The sequence below is a fragment of the Peromyscus maniculatus genome, chromosome X, assembly GCF_049852395.1.
Source record: "Peromyscus maniculatus bairdii isolate BWxNUB_F1_BW_parent chromosome X, HU_Pman_BW_mat_3.1, whole genome shotgun sequence".
Taxonomy (NCBI): domain Eukaryota; kingdom Metazoa; phylum Chordata; class Mammalia; order Rodentia; family Cricetidae; genus Peromyscus; species Peromyscus maniculatus.
The window spans coordinates 140,871,028-140,894,102 of NC_134875.1; the positions used below are offsets into that span (position 1 = coordinate 140,871,028).

At 38.8% G+C, this 23,075-nt stretch overlaps 1 protein-coding gene across 6 annotated transcripts in view; it reads left to right on the forward strand.

Annotated features, from left to right (window-relative positions):
• Wnk3 (WNK lysine deficient protein kinase 3) overlaps positions 1-23,075 on the forward strand; it is a 124,441-nt gene that overhangs the window by 51,343 nt on the left and 50,023 nt on the right. For all 6 annotated transcript variants that reach the window (XM_076562711.1, XM_076562712.1, XM_076562713.1 and 3 more), the window contains exons 6-10: positions 4,591-4,679; positions 10,017-10,236; positions 12,825-13,119; positions 15,473-15,573; positions 15,729-15,878. In XM_076562711.1, coding sequence (XP_076418826.1) covers positions 4,591-4,679; positions 10,017-10,236; positions 12,825-13,119; positions 15,473-15,573; positions 15,729-15,878 — 855 coding nt within the window. The remainder of the gene's footprint in view (positions 1-4,590; positions 4,680-10,016; positions 10,237-12,824; positions 13,120-15,472; positions 15,574-15,728; positions 15,879-23,075) is intronic.

Here is a 23,075-nt window from a genome sequence, read left to right on the forward strand (position 1 = left end):
CTAAAGAGTCCTTTGGATATATACTCTAGAGTGTTATAGCTTGGCTATATGGTGGTTTTATTTTTAGTTTTTTGAGGAGCCTCCATACTGATATCCATAATGGTTGCAATACATTACATTCCTACCAGCAATTAATAAGGTTTCTACTTTTTACATATCCTTGCCAGCATTGGTTTTCATTTCTTTTGTATTGCTTAATTTTAATTAGTTCTTTGAGAATATCATGTGGTATATTTTGATTGTATTCGCCCTCCCTCCCCCAACTCTTCTTAGATCCATTCTCCTTTCCCATTCAACTTCATTGTCCATCGTTCATGCCCTCCTCCCCCACAAGGCCTATTTGTACTGTTCAGATATTCTTGGATGCTTCTACTGGAGCATGGTCAACTTATGAAAGGCTACACTTTTAGAGAAAACTGATCCATTCTCTATCAACTGCTAAGAAATTCCAGTAGCTCCTCATCTATGGGTGAAACTTTATGCCCAACTCCCCTCTCCATGCTGAGGTTTGGTCTGGCTTAGGCATGTACAGGTTTTGTGCATGCTTTCACAAGCACTGTGAGTTCATATGTGCAGCTGCCCTGCCTTGTTTAGAAGACACTGTTTCCTTGTAGTCACCCACTGCTGAGCTACCTCTCCAGGTCTTATTTTATTATTTTTTATTATTTGTATATGTCTCTGTGTGGTTATATGCACATAAATGCAGGTTCCTGTGAAGGCCAGAAGAAGGAATTGTGTCCCTTGGATCTAGAGTTATAGGTAGTATGAGCCACACCCAATACCAATGCTGGGAACTGAATTTGACTCCTCTGCAAGAATAGTATACACTCAGGGTTGGGGGTTTAGCTCAGTGGTAGAGCGCATGCCTAGCAAGTGCAAGGCCCTGGGTTCGGTCCTCAGATCCAGAAAAAAAAAATAGTATACACACTTAGCTGGGTGGTGGTGGTGCACACCTTTAGTCCCAGTACTCAGGAGGCAGAGGCAGGTGAATCTCTGAATGAGACCAGCCAGTCTACAGAGTGAATTCCAGGACAGCCAGGGCTACACAGAGAAACCCTTTTTGTGTGTGAGGTAGTATACACTCTTAACTTCTGACTCATCTCTCCAGACCCTTTCTTATTTTCTTGATAGCCTTTCTGGCTGGGGTAAGATGGAATCTTGGGGCAGTTTTTTAATTTGTCTTTCCCAGAGCAGTGAAAATGCTGAACATTTTTATTTCATATATATATTGGCCATTTGTGTTTCCACTTTAATTTTTTTGAGACTTATTTTATTTTATATGTATGAGTATTTTGCCTATCTGTACTGTATGTGTACTATATACATAACTAGGTTTCTGCAGAGGTGAGAAGAGAACATCAGCTCCCCTGGAACTGGAGTTACAGATAGTTGTAAGCCACTATGTGGGAGGTGGGAATTGAACCCATGCCCTCTGGAGAGCAGCAGGTGCTCTTAACTGCAGAGCCATCTCTTCAGCCCTTGTCTTTCTACTTTTATGATCTGTCTATTCAGATCATTAGCCAATCTATTGATTTAAAGGTTTCTTTTGATAGTATTTAGTTTTTGCCATTCTTCATATAGTTTAGATATCCTATTTCTGATGTGTAGCTGTCAAGATCTGCACAAGTTGAAGATATATCTTCATACTTTCCAAATCTTTTAAATATTAATCGTCCTGTTGGAGGGATGAGGCCATGGATGTCAAGTACTCCACTGGAGGCTCCAAGGTTTTTAGCTTTATAGAATCAAGTAGCAGCTGGATGGCTGCAGACATTGCTCTACCTTCTGACCCAAGGCTCAGGGCTATCAGACTCTAGGGTCATTCTCAGTTGATGAGGTTTGCCAATTTAACTGAGAGCAGGGTTACTTTCCCCTGTGCATTTCTCTTCCTTAACCAAGCCTTCTGCCACCTGCCTTTTTTGGCTTGTTGGTCATGGCCTTCCAGCTTTCCAGAACTGTCTATTGCTCCATGGCTACGGCAAGTTAAATTCAGGCTTCCTCTCTTCAGGTTTTTCTTCATTTTGGGGTCCTCAGTGCAGCTCAGTTTCTAATAACCATTGCCCCCGCCAAGATGATGCCCAAGTCCGTCCTCCAAATCATAGTGACAGGAATGGGATTCCTCACCATTGTCCCCCCACTGAAGGAATCACTGTCTCCCCTCGGCTGCTTTGGAGACATGGGAGGGCTGTGGACTTAGTCTAAAAGTAAGACTGCCAGTGTCTTTTCTCCAGGGCCACCTGTCCTACCTTTTGGAGCAGCCTCAGCTTCTTTTCCCTTTCAGAGATCAGCACTCCTGGAATTGTGATAGGTTTGGCTTCTTTTCTGTGTGTTTCCCAGCCTTTACTGTGCACTTTTCAAGTATTTTGTGGCCACCTTTATGAATTTCTGAAGTTCTTCATTGCTTTTTCTCTTTAGAATAGTCTATTCTGACTTTTCTCCTTTAGTGAGTCACACAGCAGCAGCTTCTCAGCTGCCATCTTAGCTACAGCTTTTTTTTTTTACACTTTCTGGATTTTATTTGTTTCTTATTAGTATTCAAGAACCTAATAATTAGCCTGAGGAGAAATTCTCTCAGTGTATTAGTATTGTTTAAGTAGAAAAAGATTTTACATGTTTCTTTATATTTTCATACGTTACCATATACATTTGTATCTATGTGCACATAAGCATACTGTTTGTTTGTGGCTTCTAGCCATTTTAGAAGACTTTGAACTACATTAAATTCAGCATACTAGAAATAGAGAAGTCATTATTTTTAAGTTATGTTTTCTGTAACTGGGTCTCACTAAGTAGCTCAAGGTGACCTTGAACTTCTGGTCCTCTTGCTTTCACCTCTCCAGTACTGGTTTGTAGCATAGACCACTATGCTACACTTCAAAAGGTTTTTGAAACCATACTCATTTTGTCTGGCGTGGTAGTCTGTGGTCCCAGCTATTTGGGAATTTGAAACAGGATCATGAAACTTGGCACATAAACGAGATCCTGCCTCAAAGGAAGCAAGCAGACAAACCTACTTTTTCTCTGATTCAAAATAGTTACTATATTTGCTTTTTTAAAAAAACCTTTTTTCCATTTTACTTTAAAAATGTATTTCATTCATCGTGTATGTGTGTGTATGTGTGTGTGTGTGCGCGTGCGCACGCGCATCCACAAATCCTCACAGTCACATTCCTGAGTATGAAGGCTAAAAGACAACTTGTAGGAATCAGTTCTCTCCTGACACATTGTGGAATGGAGGCTGGAACTCAGGTCAAGCCTTCTCACTGCCTTCTCCCCCCCTTACATTTTATTTATTGTGTATGTGTGGGTACATATGTGCCGCATGGTGAGTGTGGTTATCAGATGCCAATATGTGGGAGTCTGTTCTCTTCCTTCTACCTTTATGTGGGTTCTGAGATTGAAGTCAGGTCATTAGGTGAAGTGGCAAGCACATTTAACATGCTGAGGTATCTTGCAGGTCCATTATTAAATTTCTTTTTTTTTTAAATTATGTATGTGTTTGTGAATGGGTACTTGCATACATGTTTATGATTACCAATGGAGGCCAGAAGAAGATATCACATCCCCTGGAGCTGGAGTAACATATGGTTGTGATCCACTCAGTATGGGTTCTGGGAATTGAACTTGGGTCCTCTAAAAGAACAACTGCTCTTAACCACTAAGCCATCTCTCTAGCCCCTATTATGTTTTTCCAGTTAGGATTATAATGTATATATACGTGCCATCTTGCTTTTCCCTCTATTGTTTCATATTAAACTATGAGAATTCCCCATATTATTAAGTATAATAGTATTTTAGTCTATATGTTTTTATATATAATATTAATATAAGTTTGCCTCCGTTATTAATGTAGATTATTCACAATTTTTAATTATTTATGGAGCTGTGATAAAATCCTTTTTAAAAAGTTAAACTTGGGCTGGTGAGATGACACAGCTGGTCATCTTTCCATCAAGCCTGACAACCTGAGTTCAATTCCTGGAAAATTCATGGTAGAGGAGATTATCTACTCCTGCAAGTTACTCTCTTGACTTCCACATGTGTGCTAGATCCTCCCTCCCCCACCAGTAAATAAAATGTAATTTTAAAAAGTTAAATTTGACTGGGTGTGGTGGCACAAGCCTATATTCTCAGCATTTGGGAGGCAGAGGCAGGCAGATTTCTATGAGTTTGTGGCCAGCCTGTTCTACATAGAGCAGTGGTTCTCAACCTTCCCAATGCTGCGACCCTTTAATACAGTTCCTCATGTTGTGGTGACCCTCAACCATACAATTATTTTTGTTGCTGATTCATAGCTAATTTTGCTACTGTTATGAATTGTGTAAATATCTGATATGCAGGATATCTGCTATGCGACCCCTGGGAGAGGGTCATTCAACGCCCCCTCCCAAGGGGTTGAGAAACTGACATAGAGAGTTCCACCCTAACCAGGGCTATGTAGTGAGGCCCTGCTTAAAATTTTAGAAGTTAAATATATATGTATAATGATCTCATTGAATAATTGGATATTTTTATGAAAAAATGTTTAATGCCATGTTGATTTGCACTTTCAATTGTTTAATTTATAACAAGAAACTTTTCTTCTCCCAGGGCATAAAACCAGCCAGTTTCAATAAAGTCACAGACCCTGAAGTGAAAGAAATAATTGAAGGATGTATTCGACAAAACAAATCTGAAAGGTGGGTAGAATTATAACAGAATTACATAATTGATGGATGCATTTTTATCCTGGGTACTGTAATGTATATCATGGCATGTCATTTGACATTTTAGACATAATTATGATGTGCTGAATTTGAACTGACATTTGTGTTTGTTGTGACAAACTTGAGTCACCATCAGCTTAATAGATGAAATAAATTTCTAAAGATGTAAAACAGGTAATACATTGCTTGTTTAAGTAGTTGAGAGTAAGCAGATATTTTACATTTGGTTTTATATCTTTGTGCCAATAATAATAATGGTAAAAGTAATATGGATATTTTTGTTCAAGGAATATTCTATATTTATTTGTATCAAAGTTTGTATTTTTGTATACATAATTGCTTTAGTATTGGCTTTCGCTCCTGTTATTTTGAGCTACGTATAATTACTGGCTTAAATTGGTAGTTTCATCTTTTGGTTGTTTTTTTTACAGATTTTTTTATGTGTATGTGTTTGTGTGTCTGGGTGTATCTATGTGTACCATGTGCATGCAAGTGTGTGCAAAGGCCAGAAAGGCATCAGATGCCCTGGATCTGGAGTCACATGCAGTTGTGAGCTGCTCAATGTGGGGTACTGGAAACCAAACCTGAGACATCTAGAAGAGCAGCAAATGTTTTTAACTGCTAAACCATCTCTCCAGCCCCATTTTAGCTGTTTTTAAGGGTGTATTTCAGAAACATACTTTATGTGTATTCTTACTTCTGTACACCTATCACTATTAATCCCCCTAATATTTCTTCATTTTAAACTATAACTTTGTAACGGCTAATAATTCAGAATTCTTCCTTCCAGATCCCGATAATCTCTATTCTACTTTCCTTTTTAAAATATTTTTTAGTTCATAATATGATTACCATTTCCCCTTTCCCTTTCCTCCCTCTGAATCCTCCCATTCATTGCCTTTTTTTCTTTAATTGTTGTTACATTTGTTACATAAGTAGGTATACACACACACACACACACACACACACACACACAGAGAGAGAGTTCTAAATACATCACTACAACCTGCTCAGCTTGTATAATATTACTTGTATGTACATGTTTTTAGGGCCAACCCATTTGATATTGAATAACCAATTTGGGGGGGAAGGGGCTCTTCCCTGGGAATGACTATTTCTCTCACTCTCAGCATTTCTTCGTTGGTTATAGTTATTGGTCTAGAGTTGAGGCCTCATGAGCTTTTCCCCTTCCACAATAGCATGTCTATTGGTGTCATCCTTGTTCAGGTCATATTTAGCCAGCCGTATTGGTGAGAGACTTCATGGAAGTAGCTTTCTTGTCATTTCTAGGAGACACAGTCTCACAGCACACTTACTGTTCCTCCGGCTCTTACAATCTTCCCTCCCCCTTTTTTGTAATGATTATTGAGTTTTAGGTACAGGTGTTGTGTTGTATATGTGTGTCAGTTGGAACTGTTTCCACAACTCTGTATTTTGACTAATTGTGTTTTCTATAGTGGTCTCCATATGTTGCAAAGGAAGTTTCCTTGATGAGGAGTGAGAGCTACACTTTTTGTTTTTTCTAGATAGGGTTTCTCTGTGTAGTTTTGCACCTTTCCTGGAACTCTCTTTGTAGACCAGGCTGGCCTCGAACTTACAGAGATCCGACTGCCTCTGAGAGCTACACTTATCTGTAGGTATAAGGAGAAATGCTGTGCAAGTTTCTGATCATTGTATTGTTGGTTTTTGGTGTTATTGTTTGTGTTCTCAGTGGTACTTTGTGTTTTAGTAATTATGGCTTTGTATTTCATTATATGGTTTCCTGGCTATGCTCATTCTCATCTTTTTAGATGAAAATATTGCTTCCTGTGGTTTGGTTTCTTGATTGTAAATGTTTTTAGCCTGTTTATATCATGTAAAGTTTTTCTTTCCCTTCAACTACGGCAGAGAGTTTGGCTGGGTATTAAGACCAATCATGGTCTTTTGGACTTGCAGTGCATTGCTCAAGGCCCTTCTCACTTCCAGAGGTTCCATTTAGAAATTGCTGTTATTCTGATAGGTTTCCTTAATATGTGACTTTCAGTTTTCTCTTGCAGCTTTCAGTATACTTTCTTTGTTATGTATAATTAGTGTTTACCATTGGGGATTTAGCTCAGTGGTAGAGTGCTTGCCTAGCAAGCACAAGGTGGTGGTGGCTCACGCCTTTAATCCCAGCACTCGGGAGGCAGAGGCAGGCAGATCTCTGTGAGCTCGAGGCCAGCCTGGTCTACAAAGTGAGTTCCAGGAAAGGCGCAAAACTACACAGAGAAACCCTGTCTTGAAAAGACAAAAAAAAAAAAAAAATTAGTGTTTACCTATGATATACTGTGGGGATTTTCTTTTCTGGTCTTGTCTATTTGGTGTTTTATGTTCTCATTGTGTTTGGATGGGTGTATCTTAACTTTGGGGGAAGTTTTCTATAATCTTGTTAAATCTGGTCTGTAACATTCACCTGAGATTCTTTGCTTTTGTCTATGCCTATAATTCAAAGGTTGGTCTTCTCGTAGTGTCCCATATTTCCTGTATGTTCCTTTCCTGTGTGTTTTCCTTTTAATTTTTCATATTCTTTGCTTATTTTACCTAGATCTTCTACTCTCTCCCCCACCATTATTAGCTTTCTGTTGTTTCTGTTGTTGATACCAGCTTTAATCCATGGTCCTTTGGGATGCAAGGTATTATTTCAGTTTTCTTGTATCTGTTGAGACTTGCTTTATGTTTGAGTATATTATCACTTTTGAAGAACATTACATGAGGTGCTAAGAAGAAGGTATATTTTGTGTTTGGGTGGAATATTCTATAAATATCTGTTAGGTCCATTTGGTTCATAACATCAGTTAGCTCCAGCATTTCTCTGTTTAGTTTTTCTGGATGGCTTGTCTATTGGTGAGAGTCTATTTTGTCAGATATGAAAATGGCTACACAAGCTTGTTTTTTAGGCCCATTTACTTGGAATATCTTTTTCCATCCTTTTACCCCAAGGTGATGTCTATCCTTGTTGTTGAGGTGTGTTTCTTGAATGCAGCAGAAGGGATGGATGCTGTTCTTGCATCCATTCTGGTAGTCTGTGTCTTTTTTTTTTTTTTTTTTTTTGGTTTTTTCGAGACAGGGTTTCTCTGTGTAGTCTGTGTCTTTTTATTGGAGAATAATTGAGACTCTTGATGTTGAGAAATATCAGTGAGCAGTATTTGTTAATTCCTGTTAGGTGTGTGTGTGTGTGTGTGTGTGTGTGTGTGTGTGTCTGTGTGTGTGTGTCTGTGTGTGTGTGTCTGTGTGTGTGTCAGGGGAGGTGGTGTGGGATTGTTTATTTACTGTGTTTTCTTGGATGTAGTTAACCTCTCTAGGTTGGAGTTTTCCTTCTAGCACCTGTCTTAGTTAGGGTTTCTATTGTTGTGAAGAGACACCATGATCATGGCAACTCTTATAAAGGAAAACATTTATTTGGAGATGGCTTACAGTTCAGAGGTTTAGTCTATTATTGTCATGGTGGGAAGCATGACAGCATTCAGGTAGACATGGTGCTGGGGAAGAAGCTGAGAGTTTAACATCCAGATCTGAAGGCAACAGAAAGGAACAGTTGTAGCTGGAGAGTTTCTCTCCAGCTCCCGCCAAGCCCTGGCAGTCTTGCAGCCCACTTATAAAATAAACACACAGATGCTTACATTATTTAAACTGTTTGGCCTAATGCTCAAGCTTCTAGCTAGCTGTTCTTATATCTTAAATTAACCCATTTCTGTTCATCTATAAGTTGTCATATGGCTCATGCCTTACTGGTATCTTAACATCTTTTCATGGCCGTGGCTGGCAGCATCTCTCTGTCTCAGCCTTCCACTTTCCAGACCTCTCCTCTCTCTTTGTCTCACCTATACTCTTTGTCTGGCTAATGGCCAATCAGCGTTTTATCTATCAATCAATCATCCATAGCAGACAGTCACACTAGGCCTGACTTGAGCATTTTAGACCTCAAAGCCCACCCCCAGTGACCCACTTCCTCCAACAAAGCCACACCTCCCAATAGTGCCATTCTGTATGACCAAGCATTCAAGCACATGAGTCTATGGCGGGCCATTCCTATTCAAACCACCACATTATCCATATGTCTTTTACACCTGTGGCTCTCTACATAGATATAATAGATATAAACAGATGAATTATAATGTGCATATATTAAAAGTTTGTGAAGGAAAAATTTACTTGCCCAAGTTTGCAAAAGAATCCTTTGAAGCCATATCCTCTTGCTTCTCTTCAGAGATGGTTAATCTCTGATATTAAACTAGGGTTATATCCATTATAGGTATAGTATAGCCTAAAATCAAGAAAACTATTGGAGCTGAGTATGCTTGTGCATGCTTGTAATCCGCACATAGGAGGCCGTGGCAGAAGAACTGAGATTTGGAGGCTAGCTTGAGCTATATATTAAGACTCCTCTTTCTCTCTCTCTCTCTCTCTCTCTCTCTCTCTCTCTCTCTCTCTCTCTCTCTCTCTCTCTCTCTCTCTGTGTGTGTGTGTGTGTGTGTCTATGAAAAGGTGAAAAAAGGACATGGTAGCACACCCCTTTAATCCCAGCACTTGAGATGCTGAGGCAGGCTGATCTCTCTATGTTAAAGTCTATATAGCAAGTTCCAGGTCTGCCAAAGCTACACAGTGAGACACTGCCTCAAATTAAAAACAAACAAACTACTGTCCTTCATTGAACCACATTAGCTTCACCTATGACATTCTTCTAAATAATGTAGTACACACTAATTAAATAATTGTCTCTTTTTGAAGTTTTTTGAAACAGTCTCATTCTGTAAACCAAACTATCCTGAAACTATATAACACAGGCTGGCAAATGCTGTGGTATAGGAGTGGGCCATCACACACAGCTTCTGAGTGGATAATTGTTAATTGAAGTAGTCTATTTAAAACATTTGTAAGAATTTGGATTTCCAGTTCACTGTAGAATTTATATATCTGGGAAATGTTTTTAGTTTCTTTTGTTGAAGATCTATTGCTTTGGTCTTATTAATATAAACCAGTGGCTTAAGGCAAGCTAATAAATCTACCTAACAGTTTTCTCTTAGGCATCCTTTTATGTATGTTAGACTTTGTTATCAAGATATGTTGTTGGTTATTAATCCTTAATTAAGATCATTCTATATGCATGTAAGTTGACATTTCTTGTGTCCTTAGTAATAAATTGATTATAAGATGTTGTTTTTATAGTAAAGTAATTAATGGTTTAATAGAAAATGTAAGATTCTCACTTTAATGCAATTAACTTTTACTATTTAAAGGATCATATCTTGCTTATGACTGGAAGAATTGGTAATGAGATATTTTGTTAATTAGGTTATCTATTAAGGACCTACTAAACCATGCATTCTTTGCTGAGGATACTGGACTGAGGGTGGAGTTAGCAGAGGAAGATGATTGCTCAAATTCATCCCTGGCTCTAAGACTCTGGGTTGAAGATCCTAAAAGATTAAAAGGCAAACATAAAGACAATGAAGCTATTGAATTCAGTTTCAATTTAGAAAAAGATACACCCGAGGAAGTAGCATATGAAATGGTAAGTAAATCTTAGTGATGCTTTCCTTACACATTACCGTATCCTGATTGATTGATTCTTTTCTACTTCTCATTGCTTTCTTTCCTTTCATATTCTTCTGTGTGCTTTCTCTCTTGCTGTATATTTGTATATGTATGCCTGCATAGGCATGTATTTTTACCTCCACAGTGCAGGGATTATAGGTGTATACTTTGTTGTTGTTGTTGTTTTGAGATAGGTGTTCATTGTTTAGCCCTGGCTGTCCTGGAAGTCACTCTGTAGACCAGGCTCACCTTCAACTCACAGAGATCCACCTGCCTCTACCTTTGGGATTAAAGGTGTGTAACAATATTTTTTGTTGAGACTGCCAGCCCACAAATTATGACCCAGAGACTTATTAATTATGAAAGTTTGGCCTTTAGCTTAGGCTTGTCTCAACTAGTTCATAACTTATATCAACTCATATTTTTTAATCTGTGTTCTGCCACATGGTGTTACCTCACTTCCATCTTGCACCTCCTGACTCCTCTCTGTGTCTGGCTGGCAACCCTGCCTTTCTTCTTCCCAGAGTCCTCTCTGTCTCTCCGTCTAGCTATTGGCCATTCAGCTTTTTGTTACACCAGTCACAGCAATATACCTTCACACGGTGTACAAATATCCCACAACAGGTGTGTGCCACCACCACCCTGCTTGGTGTGTGTGTCCTTTTATGCTCTGCTTTGTGCACAGGTGCTGGGGTTTCAAACTCAGGTGCCCATGCTTGCATGTCAAGCACTTTACTGACCAAGGCATCTCCTAGACTTCCTATTTTCCTTTTTGATATTGTCATGTCATTGCAAAGTACTTTTCTTAGCAGGATATGTTAAATTTGCATGCCCACTATAAAGAACTGTATGGTACTGCCTTTGGTGAACTACAATTGGAGGCTGGGGAAATGGTTCAGTTGAGAAAGTGCCTGTTGTACAGACATGAGGACCTGAGTTTGGATCCCCAGCACCTATGTAAGGTGCTGTGGTATAGCTCTGTAACCCTAGATCTTTGTGTGTGAAGACAGCAGGACTCCTGGGGACCACTGAGAGATCCTGTTGCACAAAATGAGGTGGAGAGCAATAGAGGAAGAATTCTGAAGTTGACCTTGGGCCTTCTTATAAACATACACATCTACAAAATAAATCTTTAGCCCTCAGGATCAGATGATTTGCTGTTTCTTATTTCTGGAACTTCTCTTATTTGGACGTTGGGCCTCTTGGATAGGTTCTCAAGTATTCTTATTATTTTTTTTTGTATATCCCTTTGCCTTTATTTTATTTTATTTATTTATTTATTTATTTATTTATTTATTTATTTATTTATTTATTTATTTTTGAGACTGGGTCTCATGTAACCAAAATGGGCCTAGATTTCATTGTGTAGCTGAAAATGGCCTTGAAGTCCAGCTCTTCCTTCCTTTGCCTCCCAGTGTTGGAATTTCCGGTGTGTGGTACCATGTCTAGCCTTGTTTTTATTGATGTGCAACTTTAAAATTCATTTACTATGAGGTGGGTTTATTGGGAACTTTAGGGTGGGCAAAATTGGATATGTGCACTTCATCCATTTTTTTTGTTGTTGTTTTAGTTTGGTTTTAGACAGGATTGTGCTATGTAGCTTTGACTGGCCTGGTAATCACATTATAGCCCAGGCTGACCCTCAAATCCGTGGCAAGCCTCCTGCCTCCACCTTCCAAGTGCTAGGATTCCCAGTCCCATTAACATTTTAATAATCTTTCAACTACCATGAATTTTCTGATCTGCAGAACTTTAAGACAAGTTTTAAATAGTAGACTGTAGGCTAGTCTTGGTGATGCATGCCCATAATCCTAGCACTTAGAGGGGAGAAGTAGGAGATCAAGGAGTTCAAGATTACTTTGGGCTACTATGTATGGGCCAGCCTGTGTTACATGAGACCCTGTCTCAAAAGTAAAAAATAAAAAAAGCAAGCAAGCAAGCAGACTGTAGGGCTAAACATGGTATTGCTATGGTACTTCTTCAAATCATGTTCTCTGCTGTACATCCTTGTTCCTTAGAGACAAAAAGAACCCTTTCCTGTTCTCACACTATTCTAATCCCTAGTAAGATGTAGCAAGTACTCTGCTCTGAGCATACATGCTTAGAATGTAGATCTCTGCTTTAAACTTCATCTGTATTTTTTTCAATAGATTATATTCCTATTTTGGGGATGTTAATACAGTTCAAATCTATGGTACTTTTCTGTTTCCTCCAGAAAGATATTTTTTTAAGTTTTTATTTCAGCATCTCATTTTTGCTTCATTTTATGTTAAGCTTATTTCCATCTTATATCATCAGATAATGTGCTCATATAAGGCAAAAGACCATTTTAGGTAGCTATATGTCTCTGGTATCAGTACTGGGTATGCTGTTACTGGATTTTGAGATAGACTTTGTAACTGGCATTACAAGATCCTGTTGCTGCAGTCCCTGAAGTATTATTCTTGTATCAGTCAAAAGCTCTCACATGTACACATGTCCAATTTTAAAGATATATAGAAACAAGCTATTAATTATTAGTTATTTAATAGAATTTTGAGTTTGTTTATTATGTTTTCTTTGTAGGTCAAATCTGGATTCTTTCATGAAAGTGATTCCAAAGCTGTTGCTAAGTCCATTAGGGACCGTGTGACACTGATAAAAAAGATAAGGGAAAAGAAGCCTGCTGGATGCTTGGAGGAACGCAGGGATTCCCAGTGCAAGCATGTGGGGAATGTATTACCTCCACAGCAAACTCTGACTTCACCACCTGCTCCTGGTACACACACTGTGGCTGAATGTGAAGAAACAGAAGTTGATCAACATGTTCGACAGCAGCTTTTCCAGGGAAAACCACAGCCACAGTGCTCCTCTGTTAGAGGTAAGACAACTGTAAAGACAAATGTTTAATTATAGTTCTTTGTCTTTAAAGAACATTTTTGTATTTTAAGAGTATTCTGTTATATATAGTTTTATTAATCCTTTTAAAAACTTTTGAAATAGACAAGATGACTTCTTTATCTTAAAATCAAGAAAGCTGGGCTAGGAATTTATTCCAATTGGGAGTGTTGCCTAGTATACAGGAAGCCCTGGGCTTGATATATAAACTGGGCATGGTGGTACTTACCAGTTATCCTAGCATTTGAAAAGTGGAAGCAGGAGGATTAGAAGTTCATGGTCATCCTCAACTAGTTCAAGGCCAGACTGGAATGCTAGTTCTCATCTCAAAATAAATTTAAGAAAGTCTTTATGTGACTTGCCCAATGTTCTAGTTGCAAAAAGATTATACTATGCAACTATTCCAATTCATAGAAATGATATTAATAGCATTTGTAGTAATCTAGCATATAACCCCATGAAAATTTAGAACTAAAGATATAGTTTATTTCTTAAGAACATTTCTAGATGTTAAGAGCCTTAGGATTTTAGATTGGAATGAAAGCATAAGTCCTCTAGTTTTTTTGCAATAATATATCATCTTTTTAAAAAATACACAGTAGGAGGTGTGATGGCACAGGCCTTTAATCTCAGCACTCTGGAGGCAGAGGCAGGCAAATCTCTGTGATTTGGAGGCCAGCCTGGGCTACAGAGTGACTCCCAGGCCAGCCAGAGCTACATAGTGAGACCATCTTAAAACAACAATAGCAGCAACCAATTAATTATTTAAATAAAATAGAAATAAATGAAAACAAAAAAGTAAAAACACAGTATTTACATAGTTACAGCCAATTGTTCTACAAAGGAAGTACTTTTTTTTTCTACCCATTTTCTAGGAGATGTGGAACATGACACTTATATTTTACTGAAATCATAACAGCAAGTATATATTAGTTAGGATACACACGAAATGACTGGTAAATGGGGTTAGTTGATCTTTCCTCCTTGTTGTTCTTGTTTTTCTTCTTTGTTTGTTTTGGGGATGATCTTGCTATAGAGCCCAGGCTGTGCCCTCAAACTCATGATCTTATTGCCTATCCCTTTTAAGTGCTGGGATTATGGGTATTTACCACTGTGCCTAGCTGCTGCTTCTTCCCACTTTTTCCCTTCCCCTTCCTTGCCTTTCCTTTCCCCTCCTACTCTCCTTTTCTTACCATCTTACCCCTTTCTCTTTTTTGGAGTGATTGGAATAGAACCGAAGGCCTTGTGCATGCTAGACTGATAATCTACCACAAAATTATGTCTTCAGCTCCTGTAATTATTTTTATGTTTTTTTTTTAAGACAGGTTCTCTGTGCAGCTTTGGCTGTCCTGGAACTCACTCTGTAGATCAGACTGGCCTCAAACTCACCAAAATCTGCCTGCCTCTGCCTCCCAAGTGCTGGGATTAAAGGTGTGCACCACCACTGCCTGATTTTAAGTTTGTGTTATAAAGAAAAATTTAAGACTCTGGGAGATAGGCATGGTAACATCTGCCTATAATCTCAGTACTCTGAAGGCTGAGGTAGGAGGATCAAGAGTTTAATGTCAGACTGAGGAGATGCTCAGTACTTGCTTTGCATAAAGACATGCATTCCTTACCCAGAACCCGCCTTAAAAAAGCCAGTTTTGCTGGTGTACACTTGTGAACCCAGTGCTATAGACAGGCAGGTCCCCGAGGTTTGCTGACTACTTAGCCTAGCCTGTTTGGTGAGCTCCAAGCCAGTGAGAGAATCTGTCTCAAAAAAAAAAAAAATCAGTGGTCCTAAGGACCAGTATCCAGGGTTGTACACCCCTGCATACAATATGAGTATTCTCTCTCTCCCTCCATCTCTCTCCCTTTCCCTCTCTCCCCCAAATAAAGAAACAAAACAAGAAAAAGAAAAATTTAGGGATGGAAACACACCTCAATAGCAGAGTATGAATTTATCATGTCTAAGACCCTGTGTTTAATCCCTTGCGTTCTAAGAAAAAAAACTATTGCTTACAGCACAGTGTCAACATTTTGTTGACTCATAAAGCGTTTTACCTGTTAGCTCTTTGTTTGATTTTGAGACAGGCCTTACTATGTAGGCCACACTGTCTTTGAACTTAACTTGTAACACAGGCTGGCCTCTAACTTGTGATCTTATTGCTTTTATCTCTCAAATGCTAGTATTAGTTGTTTTTAAAAGTATTAATTATTAATTATGCATATTTCATTTGAAACTATGATTGTCATAGAAAAACATTAAAGAAACATTTAACTGTTATTTATATCACTTGAACATTGGTCTTCATGTCTTCCCTTCTACCTTTTGCTCATTTTCTTTGTTAAAGGTGACACTTCATCTGAGGCGGCAGCTGGACCAGTTCTACATTCAGATACTTCAAGTCTTCCCACTGTACCCTATTCTTCAAACCAGACAACTAACTCTCAGGTAGTTTATAGTATTCTGTAGGCTGACATAAGTGTTCCAGGCAAATATATTCTTCTCACCAACTAGTAGGACATTGCCAGCAATTTTCAGGGATGAGGGAATTACTACTATATTTTATATATTGGAGAGTTTATCTGTTTTCTTCTATTTACCAGTTGCAGGAGCAGCCAAAGTTGACTCAGTCCCCAGTTTTGCCTGTGGTCCAAGGTCAGTCCTCTGTTATGCCTGTATGTGCTGTTGGACTTGGAGTTGTTTCACAGCCCCAAATTTCTCCATTAACTATCCAGAAGGTCTCACAGATAAAGGTAAGATGCATTTTGGTTTTTTTGTTTGTTTGTTTGTTTGTTCTTTTTGAGACAGGATTTTTCTGAATAGCCCAGGCTGTACTGGAACTCACTTTGTAGGCCAGGATAGCCCTAACCTCAGAGATTCATCCGCCTAAACCTACTAAGTGCTAGGATTAAAGGTGTGTGCTACAACCACCCAGCAAGTGCGACACATTTTTTTAAAGTATTTTAATTTAATATGTAAACTTTTTTTTACATTTTTTCCTTTCCTTTTATTTTATTTTACAATACCATTCAGTTCTACATATCAGCCACGGATTCCTTTGTTCTCCCCACTCCTGGGCCCCACCCTTTCCCCCCAGCCCACCCTTAATATGTAAACTTTTAATTTAATTTTATTTGTATGAGTGTTTTGCCTGCATGTATGCCTATGTGCCACATGCATTCCTGGTACGTGTAGGCCAAAAGAGGGTATCAAATCTGGAGGAAGAGTTAAAGACAGTTGTGAGCTGCCATGTGGGTGCTAGGAATTGAACCTGGTCCTCTGGAAGAGCATCCAGTACTCTTAACTGCGGAGCCATTTCTCCAGCCTCCATAAGTCACATAGTTTAGAGGCTCTATCATGGGTATTCTCTAGTTAGCATGTGCAACCTTAGTTTCTTTTGAGAAATTGGCCCATGGGTAGTTCCAGTTTATCAATAGACTTTTTGTTGTTTTTTGAGACACGGTTTCTCTATGTAGCCTTGGCTGTCTTAGAACTCATTATGTAGACCAGGTTGACCTCAAACTCACAGAGGTCTACCTGCCTCTACCTCCCCAGTGCTGGGATTAAAGATGTGCACCACCACTGCCTGGCTCTGTCAATAGATTTTTAATGACTACTACCTTCTGAGAAAATAAAGTAAGCTAAGACGTTATTCTAAGCTTCAAAGAGCACATAATCTTGTAGGAGAAAGCAGATGTGCACTTGAAAAATGACAGAAGCATTTAAAATATTCTGGGGGTAAACTTGGTCTGTAGATACAGTTGAGTATTTGGGTAGTATTTATAAGTGATATGATACATATCTGCAATTGAGCTCACATTGTGGCTTAATTAATTTCTTTCTAAGCATATCCTGTCTGCTGAACATATGCTTAGCTTTAAGTGCATAAGTATGTGTTTAAAATGTATTTAAATTTTTTTGGAAGTTTTATTTGCATATTTAAAAATAACACTCAAGCTGAATATGGTAGCACATACCTAGAATTTCAGCAGTTGGGAGGCTAGGGAGGGAGGACCACAAGTTCAGCTCAAGCCTGGACTGCATAGCAAATTCCGGGCCAGGCTGAACGACATAGCAAGATCCCATTGATAAAATTATAAAGAAGAAAGTGAAAATCACCTTCCAGAGAGAGAGATAACTTTATGTTTGAGACTATAGCCTCTTGATTTGTCATTTTAGTGTATACATACATAATTTAATTTATAGATACAGGGACTCAGAGTGAAGAGCAGGTCTCGCTCTTCCAGAAGAGACCTGAGTTTGGTTCCTAGCACCCATGTCAGGTAGCTTGCAACTGCCTGTAACTCTATCTCCATGTGATTAAATGTCCTCTTCTGACCTCTGTGGGTGTACATACATACTGATACATACACATAAATAAAAACAAGTATTAGAAAAATTAATAATAGGCACAAATGCATATTGTACACTTAACTATTTTTGTAGCCTATCCATTTCATTTACTATATAAAACACACTTAAGCAACTGTCTTAGACACTGTTCTGTTGCTGTAAAGAGACATTATGACATTATAACCAAGCCAACTTATAAGAGAAAGCATTTAATTGGGGCTTGCTTACAGTTTCAGAGGATTTCTCCATTTTCATCATGGTGAGGAGTGTGGCAAGCAGGTAGGTATGGTGCTGGAGCAGTAGCTGAGACTTCTATATTCTGATCTGCAGGCAGGAGGCAGAGAGAGAGGGAGACTGGACCTGTTATAGGCTTATGAAACCCTAGAGCCCACCCCTAGTGACACACCTTCCTCAACAAGACCACACCTCCTAATCCTTCCTAAACAGTCTACCAACTGTCCAGATATATGAGCCAATGGGAGCTGGTTTCATTAAAATCACCACAACAACTATTTGAGTCTTTTTATGAGCAAATTTGTCAAACTCTAGGAATGATTATAACCAGCCTGTACTTACTTCTGTCAACTTTCTCCTGCTTATTTTAGTTATTATACTGAAAATCTTTGTATTTTCTCTTGAAGCATGTGTTCAGATTGTGTGAAAGTGTCAGATTTAGTTAATCTGTCTTTACCAGGGTTTGAATAATTTATGTGGTAAGTGCAATAAATGAGAAGCCTCGAGCAATATATTGCTAGGACTGTTCCTAGCTCTTTCATTTATTCAACTAGCATTTACTCATGGTATAGAAGTTTTGTAGAATGAATGCCTGATGATTGTACCTAGTCCTTTTGTATTACTTGGTGAAAATTTTAGCATATAGCATTATTTCTTGAGTCTGTTTGGAACAGTCTCATTAAAATGGACAAATTATATGAATTTTCTTTACACTAACACCAGGAACCACAGCTGGTCTTTAGAGCAGATGGACAAACTTCAGCCCAGTCCATGACTTTAGACTTGTTAGTTATTGGAATTTCACAACCAACCCTTTCTACAGTTAACTTCTCAGACATTGCCTGCTTCATGGATGACTTTGCAGCTTCTAACATTTGGTCTTCAACTTGAGTTTGGCCCTAGAAATGGGAATAAGGCAATGGTCAAACCACCATTTGCCAATCAGACTTCTTGTTTCTTGCCAGTTAATCATCTTCAAATTTTGTTAAATCATTTTTCTGCCCCAAATGTAAGCAGTACACATTTGCAAAGCTTGTTTCCCATCTAATTCCATTGGGAGGCATTTGGGGACCCATCAGCCATTGCAAAAAGTATAGTCAGTATCAGAGCCCTATCCAGTGGTACATCAGGAATGTGTAACTCCAGGTTCTTCAGTACCACGAAGCCAGATTCGTTTGAAGTATTATTTCCAAGCCACTATTCAGCAGCAGCCTTGATTTTCACAACTTAATATGAAAGCATCACAGGAGAATGTTCACTGAGATTGTATTCTGCAATGATCTGAAGCTCTTTCAAGTCAGCACCAGCCAAAGGGTGGTTCTGAAAGTGTGATTTGGTCCTGGGAATGGCCATCTTACCCTATTCAAAACATTTATTCAGGACCACCTATAGTAGCACCACTTTCCCCACTGAAGGTTCCTGAGCAGCTGCCCTGTGTGATACATCCCCAGGAACAAAATTACTTTCTTAGCACAGCTAACCTACACAAGCTTTCAACACAGCCTGTTTTATTCACTGCCAGCCTTGAGAATCTACTTTCTATTGTACAACCATTGGGGTCACAGTATGTTCCATGTAAGCTTCTTATCCAATTATATATGAGGCTGTGGATGCCATTCTCATTCAAACCACCCTAGTGTATATGTGTGTGTTCCTAAATACATTAATACAACATGCTCAGTCCATATGATGTTGCATGAATGTATATGTTTTCAGGGTTGACCATTGGTATTAGGAAAACTCATCTTGAGTGAAAACTGTTTCGCCCATTCTCAGCATTCTGTAATTGCCTGTAGTTCTGTGTCCAGCATTGAAGCCTCATGAGCTTTTTTTTCCCTGTCCATTTTGGCATGTCTGTTGTTGTCCTGGTTCAGCTCATGTTTAGGCAGTCATATTAGTGAGACTTTATGAGTGTAGCTTCTGACATTCCTAGGAGGCACAATCTCATAGCAAACGCCCTGATCCTCTGGCTGTTACAGTCTTTCTGCCCCTCTTCCACTAGGACTCCCAAGCCTATGTATGGCAGTTGTATTATAGATATATTATTGTGACTGGGCTCCACAACTCTGCATTTTGATTGGTAGTTGACTAAATTTCCAGTACCAGCCATGATTTTCCTCTGGCTGAGTAGACCTTAAGTACAATTAGAGAACTGTTGCTTATCACCAAATACGCATGTTACTACTGCACCCTTAAGAATACCATGTCTTAGCCGGGCGGTGGTGGCCCACGCCTTTAATCCCAGCACTCGGGAGGCAGAGCCAGGCGGATCTCTGTGAGTTCGAGGCCAGCCTGGGCTACCAAGTGAGTTCCAGGAAAGGCGCAAAGCTACACAAGAGAAACCCTGTCTCGAAAAACCAAAAAAAAAAAAAAAAAAAAAAAAAAAGAGTCTTAAATTTGTTACATTGCTGAGACTGGCCTTGAATTTGTGATTCTCCTGCCTCAATTTACCAAGTTCTGGGATTACAGGCATGTACCACTATGTGTAGTTTGGTGTTTCTAGTTTTAATGACTCTGGTAGATGTTAATGAGTCTCATTGTGGTTTTAAAAATATTTCTTGTAAATTATGTGTATGTGTGTGCACGTGCAAGTATGTGCAAACGACCTTGGAGGGCAGAGGCATCAAATCCCTTGGAGCTGGAGTCACTAGTGTTTATAAGCTGCCTGATGTGTGTGCTGGTAACTGAAACTCAACAGGAGCAGTATGTGCTCTTAAAAACGGAGCCATCTCTCCAGCCCTTCATTGTCCTTTTGTTTTCCACATGCTGTGATATTGAGTACCTTTTCATGTATTTGTCATTCTCTACTTTTTTTGTTAAGCCTTTTGTTCATTTGTCCATTTTATTTTGCTATTGTCTTTTTATTGACTTATAGGAGTTATTTATATATTCATCATGATACCAGTCCTTTCTCAGATACATGCTTTACAATATATTCTCCAATGTGTGGTTTGCCCATTCTCAGTTATGAGACAAAGTATTTAATTTGAGGAATCTAATTGATGAAAACTAATTGTTGTGATTATTGCTTTATATGACCTAAGAAATCTTTGTACCTATGTTCCAAAGGTACTCTGTAATGTTTTATGAGGTTTTTTTTTTTTGGTGGGGTGTCTTATGTTAATGTCTGTGTACATTTTAAATCCATTTTTAAAGATGAATGTTTGAAGATGAATGTTCACTTTTTGATATCCCGTTATTTCAGCATGATTTATTGAAAACACATTGACATGTCCACATACTTAACAAAACCATTTGATTATGGCCCTCTTTTGTAGGTATGAAAAGCAGTCTCCATGTGGTTTTGATTTGTATATCTTTGAAGACCACTGGTCGTGAACACATTTTCATATAATTTTAGGGCCTTTTTATATATTAACTTCTTCAGAGGAATACCTACTGAAATGTTTTGCCCATCTTTTAATTTTTTCAATTATATGATTTAATTGTAATAATTATTTATATAGTTTTTTTTTTTTTTGATTTTTCGAGACAGGGTTTCTCTGTGTAGCTTTGCGCCTTTCCTGGGACTCACTTGGTAGCCCAGGCTGGCCTTGAACTCACAGAGATCCACCTGGCTCTGCCTCCCGAGTGCTGGGATTAAAGGCGTGCGCCACCACCGCCCGGCTATTTATATAGTTTTAATACTAGACTTTTGACATGTATTACTTATAGTTTTCCCAGTTTGCATGTATTTTGTCTTTATTGATGATGTCTTTTGTGACATAATTCAGTTTGATTGCTTTCTGCATTCCATGTCATACCTAAGAAGCTATTGCCTAATTCAAAATTATGAACATTTCCCCCTAAATTTTCTTTTAGGAGCTTTGAATTTTGGTTCTTAAATGCAGGTCTTTGACCTACTCTGTTCGGTTTCATTCTCTTCACGTGCGTATTCAGTTTTCCAAGGACCATTTACTCAGACTATTTTGGCAGTAGCGTACTGGCCCTAGCCATGATGTTTCATAAGCCTGCTTGCTTTCTGAAGTCTTCAAAAATTATAACTTCTTCTTTCCTTTTCAAGACATCATTTCTTTGCCAGTCCTTTTAAAATTGTTCATTTATTATTCATTTATTTATTATGATAGTAGGGATTCAATCTAGGGCTACACACACATGATAGGCTAGCACTTTATCACTGAACTACATCCCAGCCTTAACTTATAAAAATGTTTTAAGTCTTTTGAGTGTGGGCAGGCATGTACCATGATGTACATGTGAAATTCAGAGGACACTCAGATTTTGATCTTCACCTGATGGTTCTTTTCTGTTGTTCACTGCTATGTAAGTCATGATAGCTGGCCCAGGAGTTTCTGGAGATTCTCCTGTTTATACCTACTATCTTGCCATAGAAGCACTGGGATTACATCACACTCTGCTGTAACACCCAGCTTTATATGGGTGCTACGGATTTGAACTCAGTTCCTCATACTTGTGTGGCAAACATTCTCAGTCCCATATTATTTTTTGAGACTGGGGTGTAATCAGAGGGGAATTTCTGTCCTGCCAGCACCTCCCAAATACCTAGCAGCTGCTTCCCAGATTATCATACAGAGGCTTATATTAATTATAAATGTTTGGCAAATGGCTCAGGCTTATTATTAACTAGCTCTTACATTTAAATTAACTTGTTCCTATTAATCTATTTATTGCCACATGGTGCATGGCTTACCAGTCCTCCAGCATCCTGCTTCTTGGGCAGCTCATGGCTTCTGTGTCAGCCCCACCCCTTTTCCTCTGAGTCCTAGTTTGATTCCTCCACCTAGCCTTATCCTGTCTTGCCATAGGCCAAAGCAATTTTATTATCATACATATTCACAGCATCATACAGAAGGACCATCCCATAGCATCCCATAGCATTGAGGTTCACTAAGTTGCCCAGGCTAGCTTTGAACTCATTCTTTTTTTTTTTTTTTTTTTTTTTTTTTTTTTTTTTGGTTTTTCGAGACAGGGTTTCTCTGTGTAGCTTTGCGCCTTTCCTGGAACTCACTTGGTAGCCCAGGCTGGCCTTGAACTCACAGAGATCCACCTGGGTCTGCCTCCCGAGTGCTGGGATTAAAGGCGTGCGCCACCACCGCCCGGCTTGAACTCATTCTTTAAGTGAATCAGGTTTTGAACTTGTGATTCTCCTACCTTCACTTCCTGAATAGCTAAAATTAAAAGCCTATGCCACCATGCCTAGCTTTTATTTTATTTTGAGATAGAATTTCACTTGGTTTCTCAGACTGGCCTTAATTTCTTGATCTTCTGCTTCCATCTCACAAGTTGTTATATTACACGGAACATGCCATGTGGAAATAATTTTCTTAATTACCATTTGAAACTGTATATTGCTGACATATACAGAGACAACTGGTTATTCT